The 16363-nt window shown below is 40.9% G+C and overlaps 1 protein-coding gene across 7 annotated transcripts in view; it reads left to right on the forward strand.

Moving 5' to 3' along the window:
• Positions 1–16363, forward strand: part of ZNF521 (zinc finger protein 521) — a 327057-nt gene that overhangs the window by 34305 nt on the left and 276389 nt on the right. For all 7 annotated transcript variants that reach the window (XM_075826332.1, XM_075826326.1, XM_075826328.1 and 4 more), the window contains one exon: positions 14463–14642. Coding sequence is in view for 5 of the 7 variants with exons in the window: in XM_075826326.1 (XP_075682441.1) it covers positions 14463–14642 (180 nt within the window). In the remaining 2 variants the exon portion in view is untranslated. The remainder of the gene's footprint in view (positions 1–14462; positions 14643–16363) is intronic.

The following is a 16363-nucleotide window of genomic DNA, read 5'->3' on the forward strand; positions in this document are numbered from 1 at the left end:
TCGTGTGCATGAGGCCTAAGGCCCCATGCACACGACCGTATTTTTCCCCTCCCGTAAATACTGTCCGTAAATACAGGTCCTTTGTCACACGTTTTTAACCCGTATTTACGGACCTGTAAAAAAAGGGGTCTGGAAATGTCACTTGATCACTCAGATGCCATTTTCTCTGCTTCTCTTTATTAAAAACGTAAAATCCCCTGACGTCGCCTAGTAACGCTCCCGTGATTACGGGTGCACACACGTAGCCTCCCGGGAGCCCCATAGACTTCAATGGGCCTGCCCGTGCCGTAACTACGGCCTGAAATAGGACATGTTCTATATTTTTCAATGGCCCGGGCACCTTCCTGTACGCAAATGGGAAGGTACCCGTGGCCAATAGAAGTCTATGGGCCCATAATTACGGGTGTTTTTACGGACATGTGCATGGGGCCTAAGTCTGGGTACTCATGTTGAGGTTCTGGAGCATTTTTTTGCTGCAATTTTGTGATCATCGCTGTAAAAAACACCAAAATCACAGCGTGAAAGTCCAGCCTTACGCAGACTATTTTAACCCCTTAACGACATGTCACGTACTATTATGTGACTGGAGGAACAGACTACACCTAGAATTTATAGTCTGTAATTATGGAGATACATAGGTCTGCATAGGAGCTGTAGACACAAAATGGCATTTAGAATCGATGAAAAAGTTTAACCCCTTTGTGACCGCCTATTAGTGTTTTTACAACGGCCACTAATGGGCTTTATTCCGATGCAATTGCCTCTTTACGTCGCTGCATCGGAATAAATAAATAGAGCAGGGAGCTGTTAAATCTCCCTGCTCTAACGGGTGAGATCAATATCGATCTCACCCGTTTAACTCCTCAGATGCGGCGCTCAATAGCGGGCGCAGCATCTGAGTGGCTTTGGAGAGGGGAAGGAGCTTTCTCACCCCACCAGCACCCTGCGTGTGATCGCAGAGTGCCGGTGTCTTCTTTGGCAGTCGGGGGGCCTAATAAAGGCCCTCAGGTCTGGCACTAGTAATGCTTTACACGGACAGGCAGTAATACACTGCAATACAAAAGTATTGCAGTGCATTTTAAAAGCAATCGGACGATCGCATATAGAAGTCCCCTAGTGAGATTGGTAAAAAAGTTTAATAAAGTTAATAAAAAAAAAACAGAAAAACCCACTTTTTCCCCTTACAAAATGCTTTATTATTAAAAACCTACAAAAAGTTAAGTTACACACGTTTGGAATCGCCCCGTCTGTAACGACCCCAACTATAAAGTTTATTACCTTATTTAACCCGCACGGTGAACGCCGTAAAAGAATAAAATAAAAAACAATGGAAAAATTTCTGTTTTCTGTGAATCTTGACTTAGAAAATAAAATTTGGTAAAAAGTCGCATCTACTCCAAAATGGTACCAATAAAAACTACAAGTCGTCCCACAACAAAAAAGCCCTTATACAGCTGCTTCGACGGAAAAATAAAGAAAGCTATGGCTCTTGCAATATGGAGACACAAAAACAAATCATTTTTCTGTGTAGGGCTCTGTTTACATCTGCGTTGTGGTCCCGTTTCCCGTCGGAGGCTTCCGTCAGAACGGGACCCTGAGCAGACACAAACTGACATCCGACGGATTTCAATGGTGATGGAGCCGGTGCCCGTGGTTTCCGTTTGATTCTTTTGGCGATTATGCTAGTGCTTCCGGCAAAACGACGGATCTGGTGCACAAAAGAGACATCTTCCGACGGAACGTCAGAACGGGACCCCAAGGCAGATGTGAGCAGAGCCTAAGGGTATGTTCACACGGCCTATTTACGGACATAATTCGGGCGGTTTGACCCCCGAATTACGTCCGAAATTACGGCTTGAAAGCGTTGACAAACATCTGCCCATTGAAAGCAATGGGCTGACGTTTGTCTGTTCACACGAGGCGTATATTTACGCGGCGCTGTCAAAAGACGGTGCGTAGATAGACGCCCGCGCCAAAGAAGTGTCATGTCACGTCTTCAGACGTAAATGGAGCCGTTTTCCATGGACTCCATGGAAAACCAGCTCCAGTTACGTCCGTAATGGACGCGGCATTCAAGCGCCTGCACATGCCATTTCGGCTGAAATGACGGGGCTGTTTTCTCCTGGAAACAGCCCCGTAATTTCGACCGTTACGGACACTGCCGTGTGAACATACCCTAAAAGTAGTAAAACAAAAAAAATATATATAGATTTGGTATAGTTTCCATCGTAACAACCCGCTTAATAAATTCAGTGTTATTCACAACACACGGTAAACGGCATAAATTTAGGACGCAAAAAAGTGGTGAAATTGCCGGGTTTTTTTCTATTCGTCTCCCCCCCCCCCCCCCCACCAATTTTTTTTATAAAACGTTATAAATAAATTCTATGTACTCCATAATAGTGCTATTAAAAAATACAACTCTTTGAATGAGACGATGGGGAAAAACGTAAAAAATAGCTTGGTCATAAAGGGGTTAACTTAGTAAATAAGTTAAAACACGTAGTGTTTTCAGGCGTATTTCGGGCATTTTCAAAAGACGCCCGTGAAAAAGAAGTGCAGGTCACTTCTTCAGCCGTTTTTGGAGCAGTTTTTCATTGACTCTATAGAAAAAACCGCTCTAAAAACGGTTATAAAAAAGCGCTAAGAAAAACGCGAGTTGCTAAAAAAAAAAAAAAAGTCTGAAAATCAGGAGCTGTTTTCGCTTGTTTTTTTCCCTGTTTTTTCAGACGTTTTTGTTTTTGTGTGTGCACATACCCTATATATGACAAATAAATAATCCCATATATACAGGTAGTTACCCTTTTTGAAGTTCATAGTAAACCTTTTGATTGTTACCTGTATGTTCAAGGAGCTGGATAAACCTTTTTTGTGCTGTATAGGATTTTTTTTTATTATCTTGCATTTAGTTTACAGCAGTCTTATTATTAAAGGGGTTGTCCCAAGTTGATAAATGGTGCTAGTTAGCTCCCCCATGTAAAAATAAGAAGAATTCTAATTACCTGTCCGTCGTCCAGCGATGTCGTTTTCTTGATATCGTTGATTGAAGTTGCGGTCGGTCCCTCTTTGTATCCTGCTCGTTGCCTAGGTTCCCGGCCACCGCTATTTACCTTTAGCGGTGGCCGCGCATGCGTAATGACATCCTCTGCGTCCGGAGCAGAGGATGTCATTTACTCATGAACGCGCATCTCGGCGCATCTCGGCGCATGCGCAGGAGATGCAAGGAGATGAAGTGGAAGGCACCCGTCGCGAGAAGTCTGCGCTCCGCTAAAGGTAAGTGTGTGTGTGTGTGTGTGTGTGTGTGTGTGTGTGTGTGTGTGTGTGTGTGTGTGTGTGTCTGTGTTTGTGTATATATGGGTGTGTTTGTGTATATGTGTGTGTGTTTATGTGTGAGTGTATATATGGGTGTATTTGTGTGTATATGTTTGTGTATATATGGGTGTGTTTGTGTATATGTGTGTGTGTGTATATATGGGTGTGTTTGTGTATATATGTATATGTTTGTGTATATGTGGGTTTGTTTGTGTACATGTGTTTGTGTATATGTTTGTGTGTATATGTGTGTTTGTGTATATGTTTGTGTGTGTGTTTATGTGTGTGTGTGTTTGTGTATGTGGGTGTGTTTGTGCATATGTTTGTGTGTATATGTTTGTGTGTTTTTGTATATGTATATGTGTGTGTATATGTGTGTGTTTGTGTATATATGGGTGTGTTTGTGCATATGTGTATATGTATACATATGTGTGTGTGTATATGTGTGTGTGTGTTTGTGTATATATGGGTGTGTTTGTGCATATGTGTATAGGTTTGTGTGTATATGTTTGTGTGTGTTTTTGTATACGTGTGTGTTTGTGTATATGTGTGTGTGTTTGTGTATATATGTGTGTGTGTGTATATGTTTGTGTATATATGGGTGTGTTTGTGTACATGTGTTTGTGTATGTGTGTGTGTATATGTGTGTGTGTATATGTATATGTGTGTGTGTATATGTGTTTATGTGTGTGTTTGTGTAATATATGGGTGTGTGTTTATATGTGTTTGTGTATATGTTTGTGTGTGGTTGTTTGTGTGTGTGTAGGTGAGTATAAGTATCGGTATTGTTCACATTGCTAACTTTTTTTTAATGTTGTTGCAGATTTTGATGTACCGATTGGACTACGTCTTTCGATTCGTTGGACTACTGCGTAGATCTACGTTTTTTCACATTTTAATAAAATGGTTAACGAGGGTTTTGTTGGGGATTTCTTATTTCAATAAAAAAAAATTGTCTTTGTGTTTTTTTTTCAAACTTTATTAGTGCCTAGATAATGGCAGTTGGCTGATTGACAGCGTCCATTATTAAGGCGGTACTTAGTGTTAGCCGGTGCAGAGGCTAGCACTAACCACCCATTATTACCCCGGTACCCACCACCACCAGGGGTGCCGGGAAGAGCTTGGTACGATCCAGTACCCGACCATCTGTTGTGATGGTCGGGTACTGGGGCGGCCGTAGGCTGGTATTATGAGGCTGGGAAGGGCCAAAAACAGTGGACCTTCCCACCCTTGTAATGCTAGGCTGCTGCTGCTGTGTTGTATCGGGCCGGTTATAAAAATGGGGGGGACCCCCACGTCGTTTTTTTGTAAAATTTAACAACAGACGTTGGGTCCCCCACATTTTTAATAACCAGCCATATACAAGGCCGCAGCAGTCTGGCATTACATGGGTGGGAAGGGCCACTGGTTTTGTCCATTCCCAGGCTAATAACACTGTGTTGTATGTGGCTGGTTATGATAAATTGGGTGGAACCCCATGTCTTTTTAATAAAAATAATAAATAAATAATAAAAAAAAATGACGTGGGGTCCCCCCCATTTTTATAACCAGCCAGATACAACACAGCAGCCTAGCATTACAAGGGTGGGAAGGTCCACTGTTTTTGGCCCTTCCCAGCCTCATAATACCAGCCTGCGGCCGCCCCAGAGCCCGACCATCACAACAGATGGTCGGGTACTGGATCGTACCCAGCTCTTCCCGGCACCCCTGGTGGTGGTGGGTACCGGGGTAATAATGGTGTTTAGTGTTAGCCTCTGCACCGGCTAACACTAAGCCTCCCCTTAGTAATGGACCTTGTCACTCAGACAGCGGCCATTACTAAAGTGATAGTAATAAAACTTGAAAAGAAAAGACAAAGATATAGATAAAATATTTTATTGAAATAAAGCACCCCCAACACAACCCTCATTAACCATTTTATTGATGAAAAAAAAAGCGTCATCTAAGTAGTCCTCGAAACCGACGTAGTCCAAACACCAAACCTGTAAAAAATCAAAAATATAAAAAAAAATATGAAATAAAACATGTCGTAGGCTTAGATTCAGATTAATGTGTGATACTGACTATTATACCATGTATAGAAGCCTGCGGCAAAGTTGGCTTAGATACAGGGTGCCAGCAGACAGTATCATACATGGCCATACAGACATTTATACAAACAAACATACATACATACATGAAAACATACATGCACATATACACATACAAACATGACAACATACATACATGAAAACATACATACAAACATACATACATGCAAACATACCTACATGAAAACACATACACATACAAACATGACAACATACATACATACATGCAAACATACATACATGAAAACATACATGCACATATACACATACAAACATGACAACATACATACATGAAAACACATACATGAAAACACAAACATGACAACATACATACAAGAAAACATACATACAAGAAAACATACATACATGCAAACATACATACATGAAAACATACATACATGAAAACATACATACATGCAAACATACATGCACATATACACATACATGCACATACAAACATACATGCAAACATACATACAAGCAAACATACATACAAGCAAACATACAAGCAAACATACATACATGCAAACATACATACAAGCAAGCAAGCATACATACATACAAGCAAACATACATACAAGCAAACATACATGCACATATACACATACATGCACATATACACATACAAACATACATACATACATGCAAACATACATACAAGCAAACATACGTATATGCAAACATACATACATGCAAACATACATACAAGCAAACATACATACAAGCAAACATACATACAAGCAAACATACATATATGCAAACATACATACATACATACATACAAGCAAACATACATACCTACAAGCAAACATACATACAAGCAAACATACATACAAGCAAACATACATACAAGCAAACATACATACAAGCAAACATACAAGCAAACATACATACATGCAAACATACATACATACATACAAGCAAGCATACACACATACATACAAGCAAACATACATACAAGCAAAAATACATGCACATATACACATACATGCACATATACACATACAAATATGCAAACATACATACAAGCAAACATACATACAAGCAAACATACATACATGCAAACATACATACATGAAAACATACATGCACATATACACATACATGCACATATACACATACAAACATGACAACATACATACAAGAAAACATACATACATACACACATACATACATACATACATACCAACATACATAACAACATACATACAAAAATAAACTCACCTAAGACGTTCCCACGAAGAGCTGAACGGTCCCGTCACTTTTCTTCTCCCATTCACAATAACAGAGCGGTGGGCGCAGATGAAGTAATCACGTGGGCCTGATATGATTACGTCATCTGCGCCACAACGCATTGTTACTATGAATGCGAGCGGCGCCAAGAAGAAGGAAGATGGCAAGTGACGGGACCGTTCAGAGCGCCGTTAGAACGTCTTAGGTGATTATTATTTTATTTTATATATTTTTAGTTGTTCGCCGGGTGCTGATGCAGCACCGATGCAGCGGGTACAAAAATGTAGTGACAGGGTGGGGGAGGGAAAAGTGGCTTGCCGAAACGGGGTGAGTGTAGTGTAGTGTAGTGTAGTGTACAGTACATTCACGGTAAGTTCGTCTCAATCGGGCTTACCATGCCCGCTTGAGACGAACATTCTCCCGATGTTGCTAGAACTACAGTATCTAGCAACATCGGGAGCGCGCACACTGCAGAGCGGAGCGGCTTGATTGACATCGAGCCGCTCACGCCCCTTTTTAGAAAAGATAACCAGCACTTGCTGAGTTATCAAGTGTAAAAAAAAGGTACTTAGGAAATGAATTTTACATTTTTTTTAACACCAAATGTTTTAAAATTCATTTCCTGCTTAGAATGTATAAAAAAAAAAATTTGAGTCAACTTGGGACAACCCCTTTAATCAATTTCTACTCTTAATTTTCTCTGTTTTTTATAGTTTTCGTAGAATTTTGGCATAGAAGAATGTAAATGCTAAGCCCTATTAATGTAAATGTAAATTACGGCTTTGAGACAAGTAATTGATGTACATTTGGGGCATTGACTTCTTAGAAGGAAGAAAAGAAGAATAGGTTGAATCTAGAGAAAGTGACCTTCTGAGAATCGATTGCATTGGCTTTTCTCGCCTTCCGCAATGGGTTTACTACAACCTTGACTCATTCGTACCTATCCGTAATTGACAAAATCTTTATTTGTATTGACCAATGCAAACAAAGAAGAACGAACGGTTCAGTCTTATTTATCAAAACATTTCAATCGGTTTCTAGTTTAGCAGTGACGCTGCAGTGCACAAGCTATTCCCCTGTCAAGCCAATTTTCCTTTTGCATCTGTTTCGTATTAAAGGGTTGAAGAACAAATAGAAAAGTTTTTGTCATTTCTTAAACAAGTTATTTTACGTGCCATATATTGGTTGGCTTATTTTCATCATTAAACCAGATCTGCCATTGGTTCCACATTTCTCATTTATTTTGTCTGTCAAAATACATGTTAAATCTTTCAATTTTTTTTGGGCTCTATGATTGAAATAAGAGTAAGGGTATGTGCACACGACCTCTTTTCAGACGTAATGGAGACGTTTTACGTCCAATACGTCGGCAAACATCTGCCCATTGCTTGCAATGGGTCTTCCGATGTTCTGTGCAGACGAGCCGTCATTTTACGCGGCGCTGTCAAAAGACGGCGCATCAAATTACGGCCACATCAATGAGGTGCAGGACACTTCTTAGGACATAATTGGAGCCGTTTTTTCTTTGATTCCAATGAAAACCAGCTCCAGTTACGTCCGTGAAAGACGCCGCGAAAAATGCGTGCACTTGTAAAAACGTCTGAAATTTTGGAGCCGTTTTCTCCTGAAAACCGCTCCGTAATTTCAGACGTATTTGCCGTTGTCGTGTGCACATACCCTAAGGGTATGTTCACACGGCCTATTTTCGGGCTGTAAGCGTCCTGAAAAACGGCTGAAAAATCGGAAGCTGAATGCCTACAAAAATCTGCCCATTGATTTCAATGGGAAATACGGCGTTCTGTTCCGACAGGGCGATTTCTTTACGCCTCATTTTCAAATAACGGCGTGTAAAAAGATTCCTCGTAAAAAAAAAAGTGCATGTCCCTTCTTGAGCTATTTTTGAAGCTGTTTTTCATTGACTCAATAGAAAAACAGCTCCAAAAACGGCTGTAAGGGTATGTTCACACGGCGGGGGTCCGTAACGGCTGAAATTACGGGGATGTTTCAGCCTGAAAACATCCCCGTAAATTCAGCCGTACCGGCATGTGCAGGCGCTTGAACGCCGCGTTAATTACGGCCGTAATTAGCGCTGCTATTCATTGGAGTCAATGAATAGCGGCTCCAAATACGGCCAAAGAAGTGACAGGTCACTTCTTCTACGCGGGCGTCTATTTACGCGCCGTCATTTGACAGCGGCGCGTAAATATACGCCTCGTGTGAACAGACAAACGTCTGCCCATTGCTTTCAATGGGCAGATGTTTGTCAGCGCTATTGAGACGCTATTTTCAGACGTAATTCGGGGCAAAAACGCCCGAATTACGTCCGTAAATAGGCCGTGTGAACATACCCTTAAAAACTCAGCAAAAAACGCTAGTTAATTAAAAAACGGCTGAAAATCAGTGGCTGTTTTCCCTTGAAAACAGCTCCTAACTATGTTGTGCGTCCCGTGATTTTTTCCTATGTAGTATTTTACACTCCAGACTGTGTAACTTCCGATTATGGCATGTTCACACTACAGGTTTTTTTACCCGAAAAAATCCACTGCGGATTTGGACAAAAGTCTGCAACAGAAATTTGAGGTTGACCCTGAGATTTCTGCCACAGATATGCAGTTTTATCTTCCGTGGATCCACATGCGGATTAGCCCCTTTCAATGGGACTAATGCGCGTGTGTCTACCCACTGCAATTTCCATGCCGAATCCATCATTCCTTTACATATCACTCCTTTACTCCCCGCAATGCGTATTCTAAAATAGATTCCCATTGAAAATAATAGAATACAAGTGGATTTTGGCGCAGAATCCACATGATAATACCGCCATGTGAACAAGGTCATACTAATTGCCAAATGTGTGCTTATGACTTTTGAGGCCTGGAGCTTGGGTGGTTCCTCCGAAGTACCCACTGCTTAAAGGGGTTTTCCCACAAACACATGCATTCTCTATCCACAGCTACTTAAAATGTATGGACACCATAAGAAGCAAAACTCGTACAAGATTTGCCAGCTTTTTTAATGACCGTTCTTTGAAAGTATATGTACACCTTTTTGAAGACTTATTATTATTTATTTTTTTAGTGTTTTGTGCAACTTTGTCATGAACAAATGTGATCGATAACAGGTGACCGTCAGTACCGCTGACCTGACGGATTCAGGCTTCAATTCAGGATACAGCTTCTATGTATACAATATCCAGGATACATAGCTGTAAATGGTAAAAGTTAAAATAATTTTTCATAAAAACAAATTACAAAGTTGCACAAAACACACAAAAAAAAAGCCTTAAAAGGTTTACATAGCCTTTAGGCTGTGTTCACACAGCGTTTTTTGCAGGAGGAAAATCTGCGTCAAAATTCCGTTTGGAATTTTGAGGCAGATTTTCCTCTGCCTGCATGTCGATTTTTCGCTGCGTTTTTGGCTTTCTCTTCCTGCCCACAAGAAAACTGGGCAGGGTTTAGTGATGGGGTACTTGGCCTCCCGCAGATTGACAAATTTACTATAATTTACTCCAGTAATTGGTGGTAATTAGGCCTTATTCACACGGACATGTCCGTTTTGCGTGCGCAAAAAACGCTGCATTTTTTGCGCGCAAAAGTTCCGTGTGGCATAATCATATGGTGCGTGGCTGCGTGATGTTCGCGCAGCCGCCATCATTATGACACTCTGTATGAATGTTTACAAACAGAAAGCACGTGGTGCTTTTCTCTTTTCATTCATTCTTTTTACTCCTGTTGCGCGAATCACGCGCGGCACCCGGAAGTGCTTCCGTGTGCCGTGCGCGATTTGCACGCACCCATTGACTTCAATGGGTGCGTGCTGCGCGAAACACGGCCAAATATAGGACATGTCGTGAGTTTTACGCAGCAGACACGCTGCATGAAATTCACTGACAGTCTGAACGGCCCCATAGACTAACATAGGTCCGTGCGAGGCGCGTGATTTCCACACGCGTAGCATGGACGTATTATACGTTCGTGTGAATAAGGCCTTCGATCGATTTGATTTTCTGGCGCACACACAGGCAACGATGCGCTAAGTTTATTTAAGGCAGGAGCCTCATTAAAAAACAAAAAAAAATGTAATGTCATTTACTCGAGTTCAGTTTAAGACCAGATTATGAAATGCCAGTCTTAATATATTCCCCCTCCTTACCATTTTCTATCTCCTTTTTATCTCTTTTTTTTTTTAATTGTCCGTAAATGGAAATATTTTTGTTTACATACAGCAACAAAAAAGCCACACCTAATGTGCTTGTAAGGGTATGTTCACACGGCAGAGTCCATTACGGCTGAAATCACGGAGCTGTTTTCAGGAGAAATTCAGACGTAATGGCATGTTGCCGGCGTTTTTCGCTGCGTCCATTACGGACGTAATTGGAGCGGTTTTCCATTGGCACCATAGAAAAACTGCTCCAATTACGTCCCAAGAAGTGACAGGCACAGAACTTCGTAAAGCCCATTCAAATGAATGGGCAGATGTTTGCCGGCGCATTGGAGCCGTATTTTCGGACGTAATTCCAGGTTAAAACGCCTGAATTACGTCCGTAAATAGTGCGTGTGAACATACCCTTAGGCTACATTCATACCTGTTGGATTTACATATTGCAAATCCGACACAAATTCCTGCATGATGCGCAGCAGAATTTTCAGGCATTGTGCTGCAGGTCTGCAGCAGATCCGTACAAGGATTAGCCCAATTTATATTCAATGGGGCTAATCCTCTGATTTTCTGTGCGGAATCTAGACAGAATTGCATACAGATAATTAGTCAACTAATTTGAGGCAGATTTCGGCGTGGAATCCACTAAAATCCATGTGAAATCCGACACGTGTGAACATGGCCCTAGGGTGTTTTCACGCGTTGCAATTGAGGTGCAGTTAAAACTGCATCTAAAAACAACATGTTTTTCTACCTAATTTTAGTGCATTTTTTTTTTATACAATAACATTAAAGAAAAAAGCATTCGCATTGAAAAATGTACCAACTTGCTGAAAAACACGTCGTTTTTGGATGAGTCTTTTGGTGCGGTGTTGACCGCACCTCAACCGCAACAATTGAATGTATCCGAACTGCTGCTGCTGTGTCAGAAGATTGCCTAGTCTGACGCGTTTTTAATAAAGTTTTTATTTTTATTTGCTCGATGGGGAAGGGGGTAGTCTGATCGGCAAAGAACGGTGCACGGTACTCTGCCTCGCTATACCTCACTGTGAAATCTACGCCCGCCCCTTATTTAGACCGTTGTCATATTACCACCATCATAATATTTATACAGCGAATGACAAAATTCATTACATCTCTGTTAAATATTCCCATTTAAACTGATAAATGAACAAATCGACCCTGGGATTCCATTGGGCGTTTTGATCACATTTTAGGCCTTATTGACACGACCGTGAAAAAAATCTGCCGTTAAAGGATCAGCTTAACCTTTTTTATGGCCGTTTTGCATCCGTGAGCGGTTATTCACATACACACGTTTTAATCGGCCGTCACACTGGTGCATTAAAATCAGTTCATCCAAATGGTGCCATTCACACGACTTTTTTTTATGGCCCGTTTTACCAACGGTGTGAATAAGGCCTTAAATGTCGCTATTCACATGGCTGTTTTTCAGACGGCCCCATTGACTTCTATAGTTTTCGAGTCGTGAGGCCGTAAGAATGGCCCGAAATTAGGACATGTCCTGTTTTATGTCGGCCTGGTAAAATGGGCCATCAAAAAAAAAAAAAAAGGCATTGTGTGTATCACTATTTTAATTGAACTGATTTAAATGTGTGATGTTCATGTGAAAAGCCTCTTACTGCGTGTCTTACTGGAGCTTTGTAGAGATCTACTGTACATGTCTGTTCTAGTTTTCAGTACCACTATTGTACCATTATAATGTACTGGGAAAGTAAAAATAATTATTTGTGGTGTGAAATGGGGAAAAAAAAGCAGCGATTCCGCCATTGTTTTTTGTGCTTTGTTTTTACGGCGTTCACATTGCAGCAAAAAGATACATGTTAACTTTATTCTGCGGGTCAATATGAATAGGGCGAAAATTTTAGATAATTTTTTTTTTTTGTTTTACCACTTTTCTTAGAGCCATAATTCTTTTTTTTTTTTTAATGTCAATTGAGTGGTGTGAGGGCTTGTTTTTTGCAGGGTGAGATGTAGTTTTTATTGGTAGCCTTTCGTGGTACAAGCGACTTTTTGATCACTTTTATTAAATTTTTTTGGGCAAGCGAGGTGAAATACTTGCATTGTGGTTTGGTTTTTCTCCCTACAGGATAAATAATGTGATGTTTTAGTACTTTGAACTTTTAGGGACGCGGCGATAATAATTGTGTGCTTTTTAAAAAAAAATTATTATTGCTTACATGGTGAAAAATTCTTTTACATTATTTTTAAATTTAAAAAAAGTTTTCTTTCCCTTCGTGCTGTTAAACATGCGATCTTATGTATTGCAGTGTATTGCTTTTGACTGCTCTTTTATTAGGCTTTGCCAGACCTGAGGTACCCCACAGTTTTGTTGCGAGGAGGTTAGTGATCGGGCTATAGAGGGAGTCGTTGCAGGCGGGTGTCAGCTGTTTAAAGCAGCCGGTATCTGCCGCTTATAGGGCATGAGCTGAGCCCGCGCCATATTGTGAATGCATACATCCAACGTAATAGTACGTTGAGTGTCGCCAAGGAGTTAAGATGCACATGAAAATCACTACAAAACTGTAGTAAAAACGTGATCAAAGCGCCCTGCGGAATCCCAGCCTTAGGGTCATTTTGTGACGTTGCTAAAACCATCAAAAATCTGCATGTGTTTTTACCAAGATTTAGTGTGTTTTTCAATGCGGTTGCAGTTTTTTTGTTTTTTTTTCGATGCGGTGTGAACCGCACCAGAACCATAGACCCTAAGTATGGGTAATCTGAAGGGTTAAATTAAAGTGTTTTTACTGCGATTTGGTGTGTTATTCAATGCGGTTGCGGTTTTTATCCCAACAACATAGAAAAACGTACCAATGTGTAGTAAAAATGAATGCGGTTTTTAACGCACCTCAATTGCAATGTCTGAATGGACCCTTTAGTATGGGTAATTGAAGGGTTACATATGTTCCAAATTTACTCATCTACAGCATTACCGTAATTTACTGTAGACAAAGCATTCGGGATAATTCATGTCAATACTTACTAATGTAGCAAAGCTGAATTTGCGCACCTCGTCTAGCTAATATTATTGCGTAGGTTTACTCCGTCGTATGGCCAGCCCCTGAGAACACATTGTAATATCATGTCGAAGATAAGTTGTGCCAAATGGCACTGAGCTCCGCTACATTGATTGTCATGTCTGACATATTTTCATGCCAATTGCAGTTTTATTTACTTTTGTGCTTGGTTTTAGCAATTGTCAGAGGTGGGTGGGTAGGTAGGTAGGTGGTTGGTTGATAGATCTTTCAAGTAACTGAGCAACACCATGAAAAAGAGTGAGGTTGGTGCCAGTGATAAGACGCTGATCACATGTAATAAGCCCAAAAGAAATCGCAACGCTCCAAATATCCAGTGTAAATTGTGGTTTATTCACCTGTAGTAAGGCAAGGGTTCACTCTTATCAGGGCCTTTTTTAAGCAACGTGAAGAGAAGGTGTTTAACACCAAAAGTGCAATTTGCATCAACATAACAATTAGTAAAAAAAAAACATAAAAAATTGCAGTTGAAACAAAAATACACAATGACATAATCCAATATACAGCGTATATAGTGCACATGTATATGAAGTGATACTGTGTGTATAGTAATAACTCTTGCCCTTTAGCTGCTTGTATTTTTTTCATAGGTCCATCCTTTCTTGTTTTTCAGATCCCAATTGTAAACTAGACGATAAATCTGAAGATGGAGAAGCGACAGATTGCAAGAGAAGGCAGGAGGAGGGGGAAGAAGTAGAGGAAGACGCCGCGCACAGCTGTGACAGTTGCCTTCAGGTGTTTGAGTCGCTGAGTGATATCACAGAACACAAGATCAGTCAGTGTCATCTGACAGGTAAATCACTCTTATTACAGCCTGACAATTTCCCTTCATCTTCATTTGACCTTAAATGTCTCCTTATACGCAGGTTCCTGCACTTCAGGGTTTGTGTGTAGAAGGGCAGTTGTTTGCTGCTCAGTCATGATAACTTGTATGACCTTTAAAAAATGTCTGTGAAGATGCATTGAAGACACCATAGCACGCAATTGTTGCTGGTGGAAGCTTTCATGGAGCATATTTTTTATATATAAAGGGACAATTCCTCCAGGCTTCTTAGTAAAATGTATGATGGACACTACATCTTTGCTTTGACACATATAGATATAGCACCGTTTAACAAATATAGCAGAGCTGAGTCCCTCGGTTGACGCAAGTCCTGATAGAACGATGTTACATGCAGGTAAACCTATGGTCTGTTCACGACTCATTCTACTGGATCTACTCATTCTATCTACTGTATATACTTTGTTACGCACTAAGAAATGTATCAATGCTCGTTAAAAAATCCAAAAACCTATCTATGACTGCAGTAGAATAAACATGTCCGAGTGCTCATGCTGTGTAGAAACGGCAAAATCTGGCTACGGTCACTTTCACAGTCCGTATTTTGGTCAGTATTTAGAAGCCAAAACCAAGAGTGGAAAATAAACAAAGAATAATGGAAAGATTTGTACCGCTTCCATGTTTTTGACCCACTCCTGGGTTTGGCTTCCATATCGTGACCAAAATACTGACATGTGAAAGAGGCCTAAATGTGAGGGCGAATACCCGACTTAGGGCTCATGCACAAATCCGTGACCTTTTATACGGACCGCACACGGATGGCTTCCGTGTGTGGTCCGTATTTTTAACAGACCAACGAATAGAATGGCTGAGACTGATCCGCAAATACGGACAGGAATAGGACCTGTTTCATGATTTGCGGAATGGACACGAGTATCTGCAAAAAGAAAAAAAACAAAAAACAGATGTGTGCATGGCCCCATAGAAATGAATGGGTCAGTGTGCTATCCGTTAAACGTTAAACGGATAGCACGCTGAACAATTTCATGGAAGTGTGAATGAGCCGTAAGGGTATGTTCACACATGTCTGATACACTGCGTAAATGTACACAGTACAGCCGACCTAGAACCCGCAGGAAATTCCGGTCTAAAGACCATTCCAAATTGTAGTGCAGATTTTCGTCAGGAATCACCGCTGCAGGAAGAAAAAATAAAAATACTTACTTTTACTGGCGCTTGCTGCAGCAACGACCCTATTTAGATGTAGGAATTTATGGGACTAAAAATAATTTTCATCCGCAGCATGTCACTTTGTGCTGCGTTTTTGTTGATTTCTCTGTCGCGGGTTTTCCCCATTGAATTTAATGGGGATGCAAAACTTGCAACAGAAAGCCAAGTATTGTGACTTTTGTAGCAGAATCGCAACGATTGCGCCATAAAAATCGCAACTCGGGTAAAAAATAAAATCAGACTTACCCGGAACGCTCTCCACCTTCCTGCAGTCCGGCCTCCTGGGATGACGTTTCACATGGCCTGCAACGTCATCGTAGGAGGCCGGACTACGCACTGAGAAGAGGAAGGGGGTAAGTATGATGCTTTTACTTTTTTTTCCAAGTGCTGTCTTCCGCAGCGGAAATTCTGTCAGAAAAACCGCACCACAATGGTGCGATTTTTTTCGGACCGAAGGTGCTGCGGGTTCCAAGTCGGATACGCTACGTAGTTTACGCAGCGTA

Source organism: Rhinoderma darwinii, chromosome 5 (genome assembly GCF_050947455.1).
Source record: "Rhinoderma darwinii isolate aRhiDar2 chromosome 5, aRhiDar2.hap1, whole genome shotgun sequence".
In the NCBI taxonomy this organism is placed as follows: domain Eukaryota; kingdom Metazoa; phylum Chordata; class Amphibia; order Anura; family Rhinodermatidae; genus Rhinoderma; species Rhinoderma darwinii.